At 41.1% G+C, this 19,499-nt stretch overlaps 1 protein-coding gene across 2 annotated transcripts; it reads left to right on the top strand.

The window, feature by feature from the left end:
* Nucleotides 1–1,759: 1,759 nt before the first annotated feature.
* On the top strand, nucleotides 1,760–17,916 carry ttll11 (tubulin tyrosine ligase-like family, member 11). Of its 2 annotated transcripts, none has more exons than XM_079364806.1 (10): nucleotides 1,760–2,903; nucleotides 6,363–6,462; nucleotides 6,823–6,956; nucleotides 8,606–8,896; nucleotides 8,979–9,263; nucleotides 10,303–10,398; nucleotides 10,471–10,583; nucleotides 14,152–14,394; nucleotides 14,838–14,944; nucleotides 16,474–17,916. In XM_079364806.1, exons 1-10 carry the CDS (start codon nucleotides 2,373–2,375, stop codon nucleotides 16,791–16,793), a joined length of 2,220 nt encoding a protein of 739 aa, XP_079220932.1. In that variant the 5' UTR covers nucleotides 1,760–2,372; the 3' UTR covers nucleotides 16,794–17,916. The 2 variants fall into 2 exon arrangements, with proteins under 2 accessions (XP_079220932.1, XP_079220933.1); XM_079364807.1 differs by lacking the exon at nucleotides 16,474–17,916 and adding an exon at nucleotides 15,087–16,352 and having other exon boundaries at nucleotides 1,770–2,903.
* Nucleotides 17,917–19,499: the final 1,583 nt, after the last annotated feature.

Below are 19,499 nucleotides of genomic sequence, written 5' to 3'. Positions count from 1 at the left end.
ATACTTAGTGATTTGGGCATATGTAGCAGCACATCATTTGTCTTTGTTGTATTGAGAGCCGTGTGCTTACTATGCATAAAACAGCCCCAACAACAGAAGACAACAGAGCTTCTGGGACTTTAGAACGCACTGAGGGTGAAGGTAAGGAGCCAGTTCTGTTATACCTGATGTCCACTCTCCAGGCCCACATGGGTCAGCAAGAGGCCCGGCTAAGCACAATGAGCTCACTGCAAGGCAAGCACAGCGCTTTTAAGCACTTCAACATTCACTTTCAGTTCCTGCAGTTAGAAGATCAGGCCAGAACAACTCCAGTACCTGATCCTCATTTTTAAGACTCTGACCCTTCAAATGTGGAGGCTTAACTGACTCTTCCGCCAAAGCTGAGGCCTCTGTAGGTTTTTAAAAAATATATTTTTAGGTTTTATTAATATTGTGATATTTATGATTTTGTTTTATTGTTTGCCGCTGTGTTTTTATTAATACTCTTGGTTTGTAGAATGAGTTAACTTTCTGCCTTGATGAGACTAACGAGAGATTACCTGCACCTGTACAGCTTTGTTTGATTTAATGGACAGTTTTTCTGCTAAAGGAGGAGCCAGAACAGTTTGTGAGCCCTCAGGGGCACCCATACTGGTCTGGGGCCCCAAGCAGTTGCCTGCCTTGCCTGTTGACATTGCAGCATCTATGCATGCAGAGGGAGGAGCTCTGCCAGTGGTGTCAGTGTCCCTTTGCAATCCCAGCATCTTAATGAAACTTTAACCCAAACCTAACCCTCGCACACATTTTTTTAAAGAAGTGAGGAACAGACTGAATGTTGCTGCTTTGCAAGTGGCCCTCACTCTGCAAGTTTCACATCCCCAGAATGTGAAATTACCTTTAAATTGCTTTTAGTAGCATAAACAAAGGTGTCTGTTTTCTCAACTCTTTGATACATGAAAAAGTTCCTCATGGTAGAACCTGATCTACATTATTTAGCCTAACTGCTTTGAAAAACCTTTTTCATAGTTTATAACAAATACAAGTTTCTTGATCCTCTGTTCCAGCTAATCTGCACGTGCCTCAATTACATTGACAGGGTAAATAAAAAAAAGATTCAAGAGATTTCAAGATGTTTATTTGTCACATGCTCATAAGATGCACAGTGAAAAGTAAGACCATGCAGTAACAATAAGCACTCAATCTAGTAATACACATATATACAGCAAAATAGAATATGATGTAAAAAAATAGAATAAAAATTAGTTCTTTGAATTTACAATAATAATATCAATAACAATAACATATTGATAAAATATAAAATATAATTTTCTAACTGCACTATATGTAGCTCTCAGCCTGGTGAAAAAACCAGGACATTTCATTTCAGTTTCTCTATTATGGTGCCAAAGACAGCCGGTATGGCATGTCGCCTTAATTTGCTGTCGGAAGTACATTAATCTCCTATTCGGGTACTATTTTTCAAAAAGTTAAACGCATGGGTAAAAATATTTCAGTACTTACAATACTTTTAATCAACACTAATGCAATGATCGACTTGTATTTATTCATCACTGATGTTTTTTTAGTCCGTTTCTGACATTTTTGGTGTCACATTGACTTATTGCAACATATTTAAGCGGTTTATAACAAAGGATAAGGTGCATTGGTGTTTTCATGAGAAAAATGAATCTTTTTCAGTCTAATTGTGTACAATAAATCGTGAGAGAATCTTATCGAGGCAGAAAGACGATATTTAATGTTAAAGCCGGAAGTTACGAGGATCTTTAAAGGCAGCATCAGCTGTGTTATATACATAGGGTTAGTCGATACAGATGGAGGCTGGGCACCGGGCTGGTCTACCTTCTGCTGCTTAACAACACAGGGACGATAAACATAGAGATAGCAGAGGACCGTGGGTATGATTACAAGATAAAACGATACCAGTGAGGTAAATCCTATCATGCGTTCATTTGTAGTTGTACAAGGAACCATATGTTCGCTTAATAATGAAGTTAAACATGCTAACGGCAGCTTTAGCTATTTTCCATTTAGCTTTGTTAGCTCCCGTGTTGACTACAAGTGCTGCCTGTAGCGGCTAGCTTTAGTAAATGCAGCTTTATGGAGCTTATTAGCTCTTTGAAGTTTCTTATGACAGCTGGCAAATGACGTAGGCTTGCGGCACGACTTTAACTGTTTACTAGCAAAATAACATTAAAGGTATTTATAACATTATTACAAACTGTTTACTCACTCTATTTGAGTAAAATGGAGCAAACGACTTTTCATGTTTAATTAGCCATTTCAGTTAGCAATGCTTGTGTTATATCAGAATAACTTTAGCTTGCCGGTGTCGTTTTGCTTCACTCTGTTGTATAGTTATAGCGTTTTGCATTATGAGTGATAACTATGTAAAAGTGCAAGTGGAGCTAATGAAATCATTAGGTGAGGTTGGGGAGAAAGAAGGTGCAGACAGTGAGGAGCAGGTCCCTATGTCTCCCCCCTCTGCTCACCCTCCCATTGTCAACATAAGTGGACGTGATGCATCCAACACCTCCATCACCTGCAAACAAAGGGGCAAAAGTCGTAGCAAGCTAGTGAAAGATGAGAAGAACTCCAGTAGCAAAAACATCCCAGAGCTGTCATTGCACGGCTCTGGGGTTTCTGCTCATGCTGGGAAACACTTGAATAGACTGGGCCAGGAGAGGACACTTCAAATCAAAGGCACTGGAAAGATACTGCAGGGCAAGTCGGAGAATAATGTGAACTATGTGACCATCCATCCATCCCAAAACATCCGAGAAGCGAGGCGTGAGGAGGCACTCAAACTTGCAAGGAAAAGAAGGCCAGTGACCGTGGACATAGCCAAAGCCAAAACGTCATTGGAAGCACTGAAAATCAGCATCAAGCAACTGAAGTGGAAGGAGGTGTGTCACATTTCTGCTTTTGTTTACTGACTTCCTTGGAAAGATGTTAACAGCCCCCTGCTCTGAGCTTTGGTTTTCTTCCTTTAAAAATCTAAACAGCTGTTTTTGTTTTTATCTCACTGGTGCGCTTCATCCAGAGATCATGTCTGACATCAGCTCACTAGAGCATCAGTGTTTCACTGTGATGGAAACCAGCTTAGGCGTTTGTCACGAATATGCATGTGTGAAAACCTCTGCGGTCGATCACCAGTCGTTTCGCCTTTAAGATCATGATCTCTGTAGTTTTTGTCTTCCAGGTAAACGCTTAACTTTAAACACAAGTGATGGAATTGATTCCCTTCTCCAAGGTGTATGGGGATTTTTTTTTTAACAGCACCTGTCCTGTAGCCTTGAAAGGTCTTAAAAGTCTTGATAATCATCCTCACACGATACTTTAGCAATTTAGCATTAATTTAGAAATATTTTAGTAAAATCTATGTTGCCGTTGTAGACGTACCGTCTATTTCACAAACATTTTGCACTGGTCTCTACAATCTACAGATGAATCAATTTTGCAGGTGTTATATAAAGCCCACATTTTTAGTGTCACTATTTGTCTGATTGATTATTTTCACGAGACAGATCAAGGTTTGAAGAGGTCATTGAATGAAAACTAGGAACAAAACAAACAAAGGAAGTAATGACCACCTTTAACCCTGCCTCAATTTGCCTCTTGTGCATAAAAACCAACATGATTTCGACAAAAGTCGTTCCAAGTTGAAAACCAGTAAGATTTAAACATTTATGAGATGGCTAATTGATCGGCTTCTCATTTTCTCTGAGTCAGAAACACCAACTGGTGACTTTGAATGCGCTGCAGTTAAGAGCTGCCATCAGCTATTAATAACATGTTCTTCATTATGCATGAGAGGCAAAGAAGGGTGATGTCATGAGACAGGCAAAGTAAAGACTCTACTTATCACACATGACCGACGAGTGACACTGAAAACCCCTCCAGGTCTGGGATCACCAACGATAGACTGAACCTATACATTACGTTGCTTTGTCTTCATGGGCCACCCCCAACAAAGTCAAGGGTGCTATGGATCCTGTGCTATTTGGAAGTACCTGTCAAGATCTGTGAGGGGTTGAAACTTAATAGACCTTGTTGGATTTCATAAAGAAAATGACTCCTTTGAATGACTTCTAACACAGTTAGAATGTTTAAAGAGGGGATGCTGGATACAGTTTTTATTTACAGATGACATTTGGGGGGAAAAAAAGAAGCTCCATTCTTACTCAAATAAGTGTACATCTGCAGTATTTTCTGGCCTGACAGACTGTCATCTGACTGTCAGCATATGGCATTCCCTTGAACAGTGGGAAATGATTAGCCTTAAGCTCCTCTAATCCAATGGAGTTTTAGCCCTCTCTTTACTGCACGGAGAGATTGGCAGGCGTGGAGAGCAGCAACTTCAGAAAAAGAGTTTAATAACCATCCATTCAATCACACAGTTACTTCATCTCAGGATCACACAGACTGAACTGACGAAGCAAATTATTTTTCTAACTCGAGGCAACCTTGTGGCATATTTAGAAACTACTACCCTGTATCAGTTTTAATAACGAGACAGCTTATGGCATATTGGATGCAAATAGAAATAGCTATATATATACTGTAGGTGCAACTTTGCCACGGTTGCTCAAATGAAATTTTCTATTTTATCCCAAAAATTGGCTCAAAAAGTTGACTTTGCCCTCTTAGCAGACTTTGAATGGGTTGCAATTGGTTTTTGTGTGCCTTTCCATTCTGACAAATCACAGCTATTTTACCTTTTAGAAAAGAAAGGTAGACTCATTTGACCTCCACTTCCTGATTCGATTCAGTTTGTCTAACACTTGCTGGCATCTCCATGTTGGTATTTATAGCTGTGGAGCAGGGGTTACCCTGTTTCACACGCTCACATGATAACTCATTAATGAGATGCTACTCCGTCAGCGATCCATCTAATGGCTTGGCAATCATATGAGCTTTAGTAGTACATAGAACGCTCTGCTGCTGACCTTCCAGTATCAGGCGGTATAGAGTTGATGAGGTGAAAGAAACACTGGGACCAAATGTTTCCCAGCTCAATGTTGATCGATCATCTTCCAGATGTGTTTTTTTTGGTAATGTGATTAAAAATGCGCTGCTCGGAGACCAGGGAGTGCATCTTTACAGTGAATAATTCAAAACTGTTTCAGGAGAAAGAATGCAGAGTGTAGACTAAAAAGCATCAGCTGAGCTGCCAGTTTGAAGAGAAAGCTCGTAATGACATTAACCAGAAGAGGAAAAAAAAGAGGGTTCAGCAGCATAGCTTCAAAACAAAGTAAATAAAAATATGCTATACAAAGTTATTTTTTATATTTTTAAGGCTGTACATTCTCTCTGTATAATATTAAGTACTGGTTACGACTGGTAAAAAGTTGGATGTGAAAATTCAGTGTCTGTCCAAAGCTCCCAGCAGGGGTTCTCAGGTTGTTTTTAGGTTTGGATAATCCCAGTGTTTATCACTCTTGAGGTTTTTAACAGGAGCTCATTTATCTGCAGAGGTCTCCTTCCACTGTAAACAAACACACCCCGCAATTATAAATGGCTAAAAGCAGTTTGCCTTCAAGAAACCATCAGTGTCCCCTCTGCCATTCTTCAACAGAGAGTTCATCAGGAGAGGCTCCATGCTGAGCTGCTGCCAACTGTCGCTTAGTTTGTGCCAAGGTGTTTTGCTTTGTTTGTAGGTTAGTCAAATGAAGAGCAATCAATGTCTCTTGACCTCTTTAAAACTCTTTAGTCGTCTTTCTGATTTCTAGGGAGGGGCTTCCATCAACATCTGTGGAACGGACATAGTGGTACTCATTATGTCAGCAACTTCCTCCTCTTTTGAGGATAACGGGCGTTCACTTGAAATGATGACTCGAATATTTTTTTCCGTTTTGAAAGGGGTTTGTAGTTGGACCTCTGCTTGATATGCAAGCTGAGGACGAAATCGGTTATAAACTGCTTAACCTGTTCATTTTCACTGAAAATAACCAAAGCATGTCACTAAATAGCTCTCTCGTGTCAACCTTATTTCATTTGCCCTGCCACAGAGAGTCACATCCTCCTCTGCTGTGATTTTCACAGCACATTTGGTCCAAAGTATGTTGTTAGCTGTTAGTGTTAGTGTGGGCAGCAGCCGAGGTGCCAGTAGGATTCCCTAGCTCTCTTAATCCCTGTATCACTAACTCACCTCTTTCCTGGCGCATCACGAGTGAACACGCACAAGATTATCCCTCCACTCTTGGATCAGAAGGAGAACCACCAATTACCCATGTCCTGAGTCTTCCTAACAGAATAAGCCTTCAGTGTCATGTACTTGTATGCCTTAGAGTATTTTTTTTAAAAGACATTGAATTGAGTTTTATCATTCTATTTTATTAACTCTCTCGTTCTCATCTCTGTAGTTTCCTCTTGGAAGACGAGCACCCTGCGACATATACTGGCATGGCGTTTCCTTCCATGACAATGAAAATATCGTCTCAGGGCAGGTGAACAAGTTCCCAGGTATTTGAACCGCTTCTGTCTCTTTCCTCTCACGTACGCTTCTGCTGATGTAAGGCCACCACATGTATTCGTCCTTACCTATAATCCTTGAACTGTCAGTGGAGAGATGGCTTCATCTCAGCTCACTGTACTTTGTCTTCTTGGTATTTTGTAATCACAACAAGAGGGATTTAGTTAAAGCCTGGCTGATCCTGATTGCTCCAATGCTAACCTTTTCATTCCATGGTAATTATCACCACTCTAGAGATTATTGCATTAGTAAGAAATCTCAGCCCCCCTAATCTAATGTCTTGAATTCATATACATGTCAGTCTCTTGCGTTTGCAGGAAATCTCTGATTCGGTGCTTTATACTTTTCAGGAATGATAGAAATGCTGAGAAAGATAAATCTGAGTCGTGCAATGCGGACTGTGCAGGAGCTGTTCCCAGATGAGTACGATTTTTATCCCCGTTCCTGGATCCTTCCGGAGGAGTATCAGCAGTTTTCTACGCAGGTATGGTACAATAAAGAGCTTTAAATCAGAAGTGTTTTTGATTCTGGACGTGATACAAAGAACTTGTTCTCATCAAGATAAATGTGGTTCTACTCTCCGAATGGTTAAAAACATTGTTACTACATGTTCTCTTAGTAGAAACAAAATGTTCAAGTGACCGTTGTTCACATGAGCAAAAAGTTTAATTGTCTGTTAAAAATCAACACACCCGTTTTTCACAGTAAACAGTCAATGCACTTTGTTAATGTATACTCAAACCAAAGGTTCTTAGCTGTGACCCATGGTAACAACACTATCACAAAGACTATTTGTACAGTGTATTTTGTGCAGATTTATACAATTTCATAGCATTGAACTTGTTCACAACTGAGATCATATAGATTTTATTTATTCCATTCATCATTTTTAAAGAAAATCATACACACCAGTCAAAAACCCAGCAATATAAGCGACTAATAAATAGTTTCACAGCAGTCATTTTGACTTGAAACAAGGCCATGCCAAGCATGTAAGCAGGTGAAGCAGAGCGGCCTGAACCTGGACACTTTAAATGGAATGCAGCCAATCTAAATCTCATTAATCACACCTGCACTTATCCTGCTATCACAGGTCAAAAGAGGGCTTCTGTTTGCAGCTTAAGCTGAGACCATTCCCATCTTGGCTCCAATAAATGGGGCGGAGTGCAGACAAGGGTCTTGTGATCAGATTTTTAGAGACATCTCCTGAAAGGCTGCATGAATAAAATATGAAGGCGACTCTGTTGATGTATGAACACAGATGTTTGTAAATACCTTAGAAATAACGGCACACATTGTAAGTGTGTGGAGTGTGCTGGTCTCTTAACACTATCAGTGATGTTTCGGCTCTCTGACTGCTTTGAACTGCAACAGTCGATGTGCAGCAGTCGTCTTGTACCATTCGCTTGCTTCATTGCTCATTTTCCTGGAGGCAGAAAATACCAACTGTTCCACATCTTCAAATATTCCCCTTTATGGTCATGAGGCTCTTCTTAACACATGATTGAATCTCGTAGATTATACTGTGTTGAGTGTCGTCGTATCAGACAGCGAGTTAGAGTCCTTCAGCTGGTTGACTTTTTATTCTGTTCTATTTATTCTGAGTTCACAGTTACCAAAAAGAGATGAGTATTAAACAACACTGTAAACACTTAGCCAGATTTATTTTAACATTTGTAGGACTAGGATAAAAACAAACTGAAATATCTTTTTAAATGAATTGATCTGTAAGGTGTAGTTAGTAGTTTAGTTAGTTGTGATAAGTTTAGTTATATGATGGTTAAATTACACTTCATTCTCAGTAATGATTTCAGTGAGAGACTTTTACTTGGACTGTTTATAAAATGATATCAGGGCTGGTGCAGTAGTGTACCATCATGACCAGCAGGGGGCACCAGAAGATCAAACGTTTTTCAGTCCAAACGAAGTAAAGAAGACAAACCACCTTCCTTTTAAAATACATGCAACAAAATATTGTATTTATGATCAACATTTGAACCCAAATAATTTGAATGGAAATCTAACTAAAACACTTGCATGAGTCTTTCCTTTGACAACATTAATATATACAATATACATGTACGTTTAGGCCTGTCTTTATTCTACTTCTTTTCCTTCCTATCTCTGCTGTAGATCCGTATGGTGAAGGAAAAGGATGCTACGTTGAATCCCACCTTCATTGTCAAGCCGGATGGGGGCTCTCAGGGGGACGGCATCTACCTCATCCGTGACCCCAGTGAACTTAAAGTCATGGCGTGTTCGCAGGCCAAACAATTTGTGGTGCAGGAGTACATCCACAATCCATTACTCATCGACAAGCTCAAGTTTGATATCCGCCTCTACGTACTGATAAAGTCTCTGGAGCCATTGGAGATCTACATTGCCAAAGAAGGCCTGACGCGTTTTTGCACTGAGCCCTACCAGGTAACCATGGCGATGTAGACAGATTTACTCTGAATCTTTGATGGCAAACGGATGATTAACTTTCCTCTTGTTCTGTGTTTAGGAACCGAGCCAGAAGAATCTCACCCGTGTCTTCATGCACCTGACTAACTACTCCCTCAACGTCCACAGCGGCAACTTTGTTCACTCCGACAGCCAGAACACAGGCAGCAAGCGCACCCTCTCGAGTGTGCTGTACCGACTGGCAGCTAAAGGCGTCGACATCAAGAGAGTGTGGTCTGACATCATCGCTCTAGTCATAAAAACTGTAATCGCTGTGGTGCCAGAACTGAAAGTCTACTATCAGGCTGATATTCCGCCTGGCAAACCAGGACCTACATGCTTTCAGGTAGGCACAGGGTCCATAGGGCAGACCCCGACTCAGAATTTTGTCATCTGACCAGCATTGGGTTTTTCAGTTGGAGGCTTTGACTATAACTCCTGTTTTTCTCTTGACTTCTGTGCCACTGCAGGGATCAATGTCAGCGTACATGAGTCTCATGTTTCACCTGTACGACATACTGTTACCTCATCAATCTGTTCACTAAATATCAAAACATATCCAGCCAAACTAAACGTAGGATTATTCATATCACTCGATGCATCTGTTTTTTAAAATAGCGATTAATCGTGTGCTAATACGCACACCGAGGATAAACATCCGCAGGATCCATGCTTTGCTTTGAAATAAAAGCAGGGTTGAATTCAAACTTAAAGTAAACTACTCTCAGCTTAAGACAAAAAAATAAATAAATAAAATAAAAGCCCCATATTTTTATATTTTTGTAATGCAAAAAAAAAAAAGGGAAAAAAAGTGAGTTTCAAACATGCAATGAATCCCCATTAGCTATTGGTGTTTAAGGATTAATTGCATTGAAAGACATTAAAGATGTTATTGTTTGACAGGCCCAGTACTTTCACATTTCCAAACAGAGTAATAAGCTAAACTATAGTTAGCAGCACCTCGACACACGGAGGCTGAGTGATGATGAAAAACTGAAAGATCATTCAGGGATTTGTTTTCAAAGCTTTACCGCCTGTTGTGATGTTGCTTCAGCATTGCTGTTTTGGTTTTCATACAATTTCACAGCTCTGACTGAAGTTTGGGAGTGTTAGAATTTTGGAAGGCAGCACAGTCACATAAAGATGTAGAATATTCTGATTATTTAAACAAGCTCTTTTCCAGGTGCTCAGCAACAAGTGTAAGGATGGATCTGACAGAATGTAAAGGAAAAGGCTTCATTCCATTAAAGACAGCAGCCTACATTATGACCCACTTCACACCACTGATGGGACTTTAATTAATTGTGTCAAAGGATCTTTTATTTACTTCTCAGTACAGTTTCCTTGATTCTAAAATGGTAACACAAAGGGTGATTGTGTTCCAGATATTAGGTTTTGACATCCTGCTGATGAAGAACTTGAAGCCAGTACTACTCGAGGTCAACTCCAATCCCAGTATGAGAATAGAGCATGAACAAGAGGTAAGAGTGAACGTCAACAATCAAATCTATCACAATCATTCACTGTGTTTTAATTACTTTGTTTGTATTCAGATTTCACCCGGAGTGTTTGAGTATGTGCCCAGTCCAGTAGATGAGGAGGTCAAAGTGGGCGTAATCAGGGACACTCTGCGCCTTATGGACCCCTGCCTCAAGAAACCTTCAATGTAAATAAACGCACATACACACGTTGAAGTTTTTAGCTCCTCCCCCTTTTTATCTGCTGGTCTTAGAGGGTCCACTCTCAGGGACGTGATGTCTCAGTCTCAGAATTAAATTCAGCTGATCTGTTGCTGTACAAGTCTCTGTGTGTGTTGCATCACTATAAATCTGTGTTGGTGTGTGTGTGTGTTTGATTTTTCTCCACCTCTCTTATCCGTTTTTCTGAAGATTTACTGTTCCTATTCTACCACCATCCTCACCTCTAGCCTCACTCCCCCTTTCCCCTCCCTCGCCTGCTGCCCAGATTATCTGCTGTATCCGTTATTTGATCTGCTTTGTTCTGCAAGTGAGAGGGATGTCTTCTCAAGGATAATACCTGCTTAGCTATTATACTTATGAACCAAATCATATTAATATAATGCGCCTCTAATATCTTTAATCCTTGTTCCACCCACATTGCTTTATTTTTATTGAGCTAGAAGCGGAACTACTTCCTCTGCTTGGATTACTCAGTAAACTGAATTATAATATATTACAGTTTACACATTAACTATTAAATTCGTACTTTAAGAGACCCATAATCCTTTCATCTAATGCCCTTACTTTGAATGTTCCCTGTGATCTCAAGGCTCTGGTAACCTTAATGCCTGCTCTACTCTGTTTGATATGACTTCTGAGCATGAATCAATGGGCTTTATCAGCTGAATGACAGAAAGTTAAGATGATAAGATTTACCATCATAGATATATATTTAATACAATTCTATTTTAATGACCAATCATTGTTTTGATCTTCTTTTTTTTTCTTCACCCTGTTAAATTTTAGAGAGACAAACAAACATGTTCCCAACATGGTTCCATGAGGTGAACTGCTGTGTGCTCGTCACAGATGGTCGACTAGAAAGTGACTAAACATTGTGTTGTGGTCATTGACAGCTGTTGTGCAGTGGGATGGATGGGATCCAATCATTCAGAACACAAAGTTTTCGACCGAATTCACCCCCGTGTGAGTTTGAATTGTCAAGATAAAGATAGAGAGAGAGAGAGATGAGAAGTGAACAGGCACACAATACAGAAAGTACAACTTGAGCACAGAGAACGTGTGGCCAGTTAAAGGGGACAGAGCTTATATAAGAATGATAAGTTAATATAAAGTGGCAGAACGAAAATGGGGGAGAAGTGACAGATTGTGTAGAGAAAGAAGAAAGGGATAAATGAGGAGAAGGTTGCGACGGCGTCAGTGACTCTCAGATATGTTCTTCTCTCAACCCAGCTCATTGTTCCGGTGTTAAATGTCTCTGAGGCTAATTTATGACCCATTATGAGAGGAAATGTGAGAGTGTGGGGGAACAAAAGGCTAAGAATTCATCCGACGCACATACCTCCAAATAAAGTGAGGGATACTATTACAGAAGCATCATCTGCACCAAAGGAAACGATACGTGCAGAGATGGTTGGAGTGCAATTCAAAGAAACTGAGGTCAAACCATTAGTCCAAAATTCTGTATTTTTAAAGTTTACAGGAAGGATGTGCAATATTTTACACATAAATGCAGCAGTCCTGCTGGCTGTGTTGTTGTTGTTGTTGGAGCCATGTTTACATCATGTTTACACGGACAGGACGGCCGGCTCCTCCCCTTATAAAAGCTGTTGTAATCAAAATGAACATACTCACTGCTTATTTAAATGTCCCGTAAGCATTTTTAGATCATGATCATTCTGTGTAAATTTACAGTCAGTCGCCACTGACTGTCAGCTGTTTTGTACCGAACTGGTAATAAAAAATGGACCTTTATAGAGCTTTTTTTTAATCGAACAGTTAGCAAATAGTAAAGTTGTAATATGATCTAAAACAGGCTTTAAAACTGTACAGAACTTTTTTTTTTTTTAAAGAGCTTTCAGTGATATTTCTCTTTAGGCTCATTACTATCAGCTCCTCCTTTACGTTTTCACATCTTAATAATTTAATTTGATAGCGTTGGTCCCTTTAACTGTGTTTAGATAGAAACCTGTGAAAAAGGAGGGGAGCGTAAATCTTTTGCACACACTAAAGGTTGAGTGTTGTCAGTGGGAGAGTGTTTGCTTTGGGCTTCAGAGTGATTCATGCGCCGAGAAGGCGATACATCCAGATTTCCCTAATTCATTTCAAAGAAGAGTTTGGACAGTTTGGATTTCCTTTCATTGACACATCTGCCACCTTTTAAAGACTTTTAACAGCATGAGAAAAAAAGGGCCAGAAATAGCATTTATGCTGCGTAATGACAGCTGAATTAGGGCCTGCTCCTCCTCGCTGCACTCAGCTAACGCTTGGCAGTATGTCTTTTTAATAACCTGCCATTCTTCACCTTATACCCTCTCACTTTGCCTCCATCATTTCCTGCCCTCCGTCTGCAGGGAATGATTGGAGACATTCTCCCCGCCGTCTGTCTGGCTGTCAGCGTCCGTTGAAGACGTGTCCGTTTTTAGCTGAGCCTGTCCTGTCCAAACAGATGTGGGTGGTTCCTCCTGCAGCTGAGGGATGATTGATTCTATGAAACATTCAGCAGTGCTCCCTCAGTGCCATTCACACTGCTTACTAATTCATGGAGAAAGAAACTGTCTGAGAAAAGTCAACAGAGCTGCCCCCCCCCCCTCCGATGTGAAAGTACCATTGTGTGTTTGTCTTTGGTGCTTGCATGAGTGTTGACCATACGAGTTGTCCTTCGAGGCCCTGCACACACAAACACACACACACACTCTGCTGCGTTTTCATTAATGTTGTCCTCTCATGTTACTATTACAAGAATCATTTGGAGGTCATTGTACTTTTTGACCTCAACAGAAAGATAAAGATGTAATTGGTTGTGAGCCGCTTTCAGCAGGCCGAGCTTTCGAGAGAAACCGTGTCTACATGTCCACACACGTCTCAGGGTAAAATAGCCCAGAATAGCTGGCTTCCAGAATGTATCAGTGATGCTGCAAATCCCTGGAGAAAAGCACAGTTTGATATGGAGGCAGGCAGGGAGAGCGTAAAACAATGACCCATGACTGAGAGGATGGAAAAGTCTTGAATAAAAAAGTGACAAAAAATAAATAAAATGATGAAGGGTTTTAAAAACCACTTAATTATATTGCAGAAACAGCTAACCGATAGAGGCGGCTTCTCTGGGGCCGGAGAAAAATAAAAACACTGGTGGCCACTCGTTCAATAGGCCGGATGGAGATGAAGCTCGCCACTAATGCAGTTAAATGCTGTGGATGTAAAGTGGCTGCACACGGGGTGAAGAGTAATCTGTCCTTCTTAGAACATCACTCTTCCTGTTTCCTCTGCCAAACCAGACTGTAAGTGCAGACTCCAGTGAAAAGCTCGGTGCATTTATCTACCTCAGGTGTTTGGCTCTTTGGAACTCCGCTGACTAAAGCTCTCTGGGTTGGCCCTCAAAACCTGCAAGGCTTGAAGGCTACTTCTCCACCCTGCTGTCGAACCGCTTAAAAGAAGTGAATGCAGACATTTGTGTGGCATTGAAAGCTCTGAAGTTGTGGTTTAAAGCTCATGTTATTTCTCTTGTTTTTTTTTGTCAATAAACGACCACAGTTCCCAAACAAGGTCAGGTGGGACTGAACACACGGAGGAGATTCCCATGGAGGCGGAGACACAAGATCGAAGCCCAGATGAAGGAAGTCTGCCCTCGCTGTGTCTGAAGCAGGTCTACCCCAAATACACCAAACAGTTCAACTACCTGCGGCTGGTGGAGCGAACAGCAGCACTCTTCATACGCTTCCTCGGGGTCAAGGGAAACATGCGCCTGGGCCCCACCGCCTTCCGAACCTTCATCAGGTTTGCATTTGACAGACGAGCTATCAGACAATGAAAGTGTTTATCTCTGATAACTACATCCTGTTTGTCTACAAGCTCAGATTACTGATTAGCAGCACATTAAAATGCATGTAAAGCTCCCTTTAATTAGGACTTGGGTTCTGCTTGTGCCACTGGCTTATAATATTTCACACAGATTGTTGTGCCTCGCTGGTTCTCTGCTGTAAACACTAAAACAATCCTACAACTTAGAGCTGAGCTTAGAAAATTGACTTGAATATATTTCCAGGAGGAGTTTGTTCCTTCTTTTTGATTACCAAAATCACTTCACAATCCGTCTGAAGAAACTCGGCCTGATTTTTTTTTTTTTTTTTTTAATTTTTTTTTGTAAATTTTTTTACAACACAATGAATAATGAAATTGGAAGTCAGACTTGAAATCTGTACGATTTTCTGCTTGTTTAGGACCTGTAAGCTAAGCAACAGTAATTTCACCATGGCCTCAGTGGACATCCTCTACATCGACATCACACGTCGTTGGTCAGGAGCAGCGCCTGATTCTAGAGAAGCAGGTAAAACACACACACAAACACACACACACACACACACACACACGTACACAAACACGCATGCAAAGAAACAACACAAAGACGACAGAATCAGACTCGCAGCTAGTAACGTTCTCGGAGATAATTGCTTGTCATTCTTTGTCAGATTCCCTCTGACACGGAGCTGCTGTAATTGAAATGAGCTGAGATCACAGTGGGACAGCAAAGAGAGTATCCGGCATGAATTATTCACACTTTGCACCTTGTGAGGAATGCTGTGAGGGCAAATAGGATGGATGGATGGAGATCACATGGACCGGGATGGAAGGGTCTGTACAGAGGAGGCTGTGGGCTGAATTTAGAATGAGCTCATTCGTATTCAGGCAGCCTGAAGTCAGAGTCTGTTATTTCTGTGTGTGAGCATCAAGAATCAAGAAAAGGAAGAAAAGTTGTTTACGAATCATGATGTGCGAATTTTAGTTTTTAAGTGCAATATCTGCAAAGACGTCAGTCACACCCGAAGGGATTCAAATAAAAGCTGTGTTGAGGTCAGTCTCTTCTTGCGGTTAGTGACAGTTTGAAAAATCTGTAGCAAATGAACAACTCTCACCATGCTAGTCTGGTGTGAATTGGTAAGTCTTTATTTTTTAAAATGTCATTAATTGACATCGTTTTGTGCAAATATTTTGTGGGTGGGTGAAGAATAACCGAGGCTGCTGCAGCAAATATTCTGGAGAGCAAAGTGAGAGTTCTTCCTGCTGCTTACTGAACACTTCAGTGTTCTCTCCTGCATCATTTTGCGTACAGCGTTTCAAAGATAAAGCGGACAAAGTTGGGTGAAATTGATTGATTTCTCAATCACAGCAGTCCACTGCAACCGAAGTTTGTCCTGAACAGAGTGTTCATTACGTTAGCTTAAAAGCTCATTAGCAATCTATCCTAGTGCTGGCAGTGGAGAGGCAGCTTTATGAAACGGAACACAGACGTGACAAACTTCTCGTAGTCCTGGAACAACAGAACAGGCTGTTTCTGTGTCTATGTCTTTAAATGCAAATGAGCGGTTCCTGGCCACGCCCCCTAGAGGGTCTTGGATGGTTCGAGCTTTCTCGCTCCGTGCCCTTTGGGTGACAGAGAGAGGGCGGACTCAGAGAGCAGAACAAAAACCCAGCTGTGGGATTGTCACCCACCTGGGGGAGGAGTTACTGCCCTTTGTGATGTCATAAAGGTTCTGTGTGAGCACAACCCACAGTTTCTGAAAAGTGTAGCAGGCAGACAACGGGGAGATACTTTTCTCATATTTAAGGGGTTTGTAGAAAGGCTTGGGACACATATTATTGTCTGAAAAACATAGCATTATTTTTGTATCATATGTAACCTTCAAAACTATGCATGAACTCGAATAATTTCTGAATTAAAAGCTGTTTGAAAATGGTGGAAGAATGATGTCTCGTTACTACATTTTCTGCTAAACAAGTTTGTAAGAGATTAGTTCTTCTTTTGAAATGTGTTCTGACACACATGTATTAGTCTCACACACCTCAGTGCTTTTTCAGGTATGGGACTCCAAGCCTTTGTGGAAGCCTTTTTCATCCTGGCAGGTCGCAGGTTCAAATCCCTGCCGCTGAAGGAGCAGGTCGTGTCCCTGCTGGAGCTGTGCGAGGCTCAGCTCGAGACCCAGTCGAGCGTCGACGACAGGCGCTCTGTGAGCTGCAGCCGGGCACAGACCCGAGCCGTCAAGTCTCAGACGCTCGGCCACACCGCCACCAACCCTCAGCTCAACTCCCCGGCACCGCTGAGGAGGGCGGCCAGCCAGGACTACCGTCTACATCAGAAAATCAAACCACGTGCACTCAGGGCCAATGTGGAGAACTGACGGGAGACTTCTCTACAGGAGCGAAATGATTCTCCTCCTCCGCTCCACAGAGATGGAACGATGGGAGCTGAGAGAAGGACTAGCTTGACCCCTGCTGGCTGAATTGCAGGATCACTCTTCTCAGCCTGATTGCTTTCCTCCCAGAGGAGTGCGTCTTCAGGGGTTGCCACAAAGTGGAAATTAAAATGACGTATATTCATACATGAACGTTGGGTCCAATCAGGAGGATGAGGAGGAGAATTCTACAGGACAGCTCTTTGCTTCCCTTCACCTTTATCTGGCAACACGTACACTGGCTTCTTCACATTTAATGCATTTACACTCAGAAACAGACGGGTGCGAGGGAGTGACCTTATTAAGTGTTATATATTATATTCTTGAATTTGCACAACAACTCTTTGAACTCAAACATTTGCACAGAAATGGATGTGAGGGTGACTGAGCAGCCTTTGTTTGGCCCCATTATGGCTGTTTGTGTGTGTGTGTGTGTGTGTGTACTTGTACTGTATTTTGTTTGTGTTGAGCTCAATAGTGCAAGTCTATTTACAGCCAGTGGCTCAGCTGTGCGTCCGTGCTCCGAGAGCCCATTAGTGACGAGTTAAGTGAATAAGAATTCAAACGGAAAAGGCCACCACGCCACTTATCCTCTCTCAGTTCAGCAGCTACTTCAGTCGGGCAGTCCAGCGTCCAGCGAACATGTTTTTAGGGTGATTTTTTTTTAAAGCCACACAAACTGCCATCGGGAATAAAGTATTTCAGACATTATTGCATGGTGCGGGATTTCACAATAATAAGTACTGCATTGTTTCAGATGTAATAAACTTCTTCTGTCTGATGCGTTTATCGGTTACACGTACAGTTGAAAAAAATTAAAAGTACAACCGTTGCTTCCAATGATCACTGCAACAGTCAGGCCCGTTCGTTCTTCACTCACACTAAGATGGTTAAAGACTTGTCACAAGCACAACAAGACGTAAGAGTGATGTGTAACACTGAAAGACACTGGTATCTTTACTGTGGGGCCGACATGTAACTGCAGTATGTACCGTATGCTGTAACATTTATTTAAGGTTCTTGATATTGATAGCACTGCTGCACTAATAAAATTCATTTTGACCTTCCACCTCTAATCGCTCTTTTTTTTTTCATGATTTGTTATTTTACAAACGCTGATGATAATGTGGCCCTACAAAGCAAATTTAACTGGCTAATCGAGTCTGTGTGGTTCATATACAACACTTTCATACTGCACCACTTATATGTGCACCTTCGTGATTTCCCATATGGGCTCATTAAAGTGCAACGTTTGTCAAATCATTAGAGGGTGTTCTGTCCTACAGAGGTAGCCCTGTTGGCACTTTGTGCTATTTACCTCTGTAATCTGAACAAGGCTGAAAGATGAGCCTTGAATAGCACTGTTTAATTACTGCTCGTGTATCCATTTGGACGCTGCAGTTACTTTCTTAACTGCAGGTCTTAATACAACAACGCAAGAAAACTAAGCTTCAAGGCTCATAATGAAAGTTTAACATACGTTGCAATTGAAGAGAACACATTCAAATGTACAGTAAAAGCACATTTAGACAGAGTTGGAGAACAGTAAGCCAACAAATAGAAAAACTCAAACTGAAGGATGTCTAACAGAAGTAGAAAAAGTGATGATTGGATGTAGGCGGTGTTGGAAAATGATTGACAATATCAGTTTTGTTTTGCATTTCCTGAAAACAGCGTTTGTTAGTGCCAACAAAAGGTCCTACATTTTGTGTTTTTCAACTTGAAACCTGAAAGTAGAGCTTGTGTTTTTAAGTGGTGAGGGTTTTCTGTTCAAGTCAGACTAATAACAGTAGAGATTCAGTTCTGGATGGCACTGCCACTGGTCTCAGGCACACATACATTATCAATAGTAGAATGATATATACTACACATATTTTACACAATGTTTTGTTTTCAATTCAAAATCTACAAAGTAGCTTCAAAACGAAACCACTACTTTGAGATAATAGAAAGGGAAACAAATCAGTGGATACCTTGTTTAAGACAGGAACCAAAAAAAAATACAGGAGCACAAGAATCACTGAAGGCAAATTTGATAAAGGTCAAAGGACTAACGTTTGGACTCACTGTCCAACAGTCCAGGTACAAATTTGAAAAAGTTGAATACACTCCTGCTCACAGTGAATCACCACTTATTGATGAGTGAAAGTAGGAGAAAAGCAGCGAGTATGCTAGAACTGTGAGAGCAACCATGTGGTCCAATTATATAACATCTCAAATGTGTCAGAATTTTCAATATATACAAACTACGAGACAACTACTTCTCAGTAGAGACGAAGCCTAAGACAGTATAATGTGACAGCAAACATGAGAGGCAAGACTCCTCATTTCGTCCATAAGGTTCAACTATGTCGAAGGTGAAAATCCAAAAGGAGCCTCTTTTCTACAGTTTGTGAACAATGTCTCTTTCAATGCCTCCAAAGTCGGAGTGATGCAGCAGAACAGAACAATGGCTCAAGACATTGCTGAACATGAAGCAGTATTTTCTTTGGTTTCTGTCTCGAAGAAGGTATCCACTTAACTTAAGTCCTTCTTCGAGAGCGCTGACTTCCATTTGAGGAGTGCCTGAAGTGCACAAGTGTCCTTCTTTACTTTGGGAATAAAATCTGAAATCTAGTGAGGTGAAAGTATAAACGAAAAGATCCTGTTGAG

This window comes from Symphodus melops (assembly GCF_947650265.1).
Source record: "Symphodus melops genome assembly, chromosome: 16".
In the NCBI taxonomy this organism is placed as follows: Eukaryota; Metazoa; Chordata; class Actinopteri; order Labriformes; family Labridae; genus Symphodus; species Symphodus melops.
The sequence above is the reverse complement of the archived record's forward strand: the minus strand, read 5'-3'. Positions and strand labels throughout refer to the sequence as shown.

Bases quoted from the DNA above. Each gene is read 5' to 3' on its own strand.
- ttll11 (XM_079364806.1), top strand. From the start codon at position 2,373: ATGAGTGATAACTATGTAAAAGTGCAAGTGGAGCTAATGAAATCATTA. The intron at 14,395-14,837 runs GTTTGCATTTGA...CTGCTTGTTTAG, and splicing joins GCCTTCCGAACCTTCATCAG to GACCTGTAAGCTAAGCAACA. The intron at 14,945-16,473 runs GTAAAACACACA...GTGCTTTTTCAG, and splicing joins GCCTGATTCTAGAGAAGCAG to GTATGGGACTCCAAGCCTTT.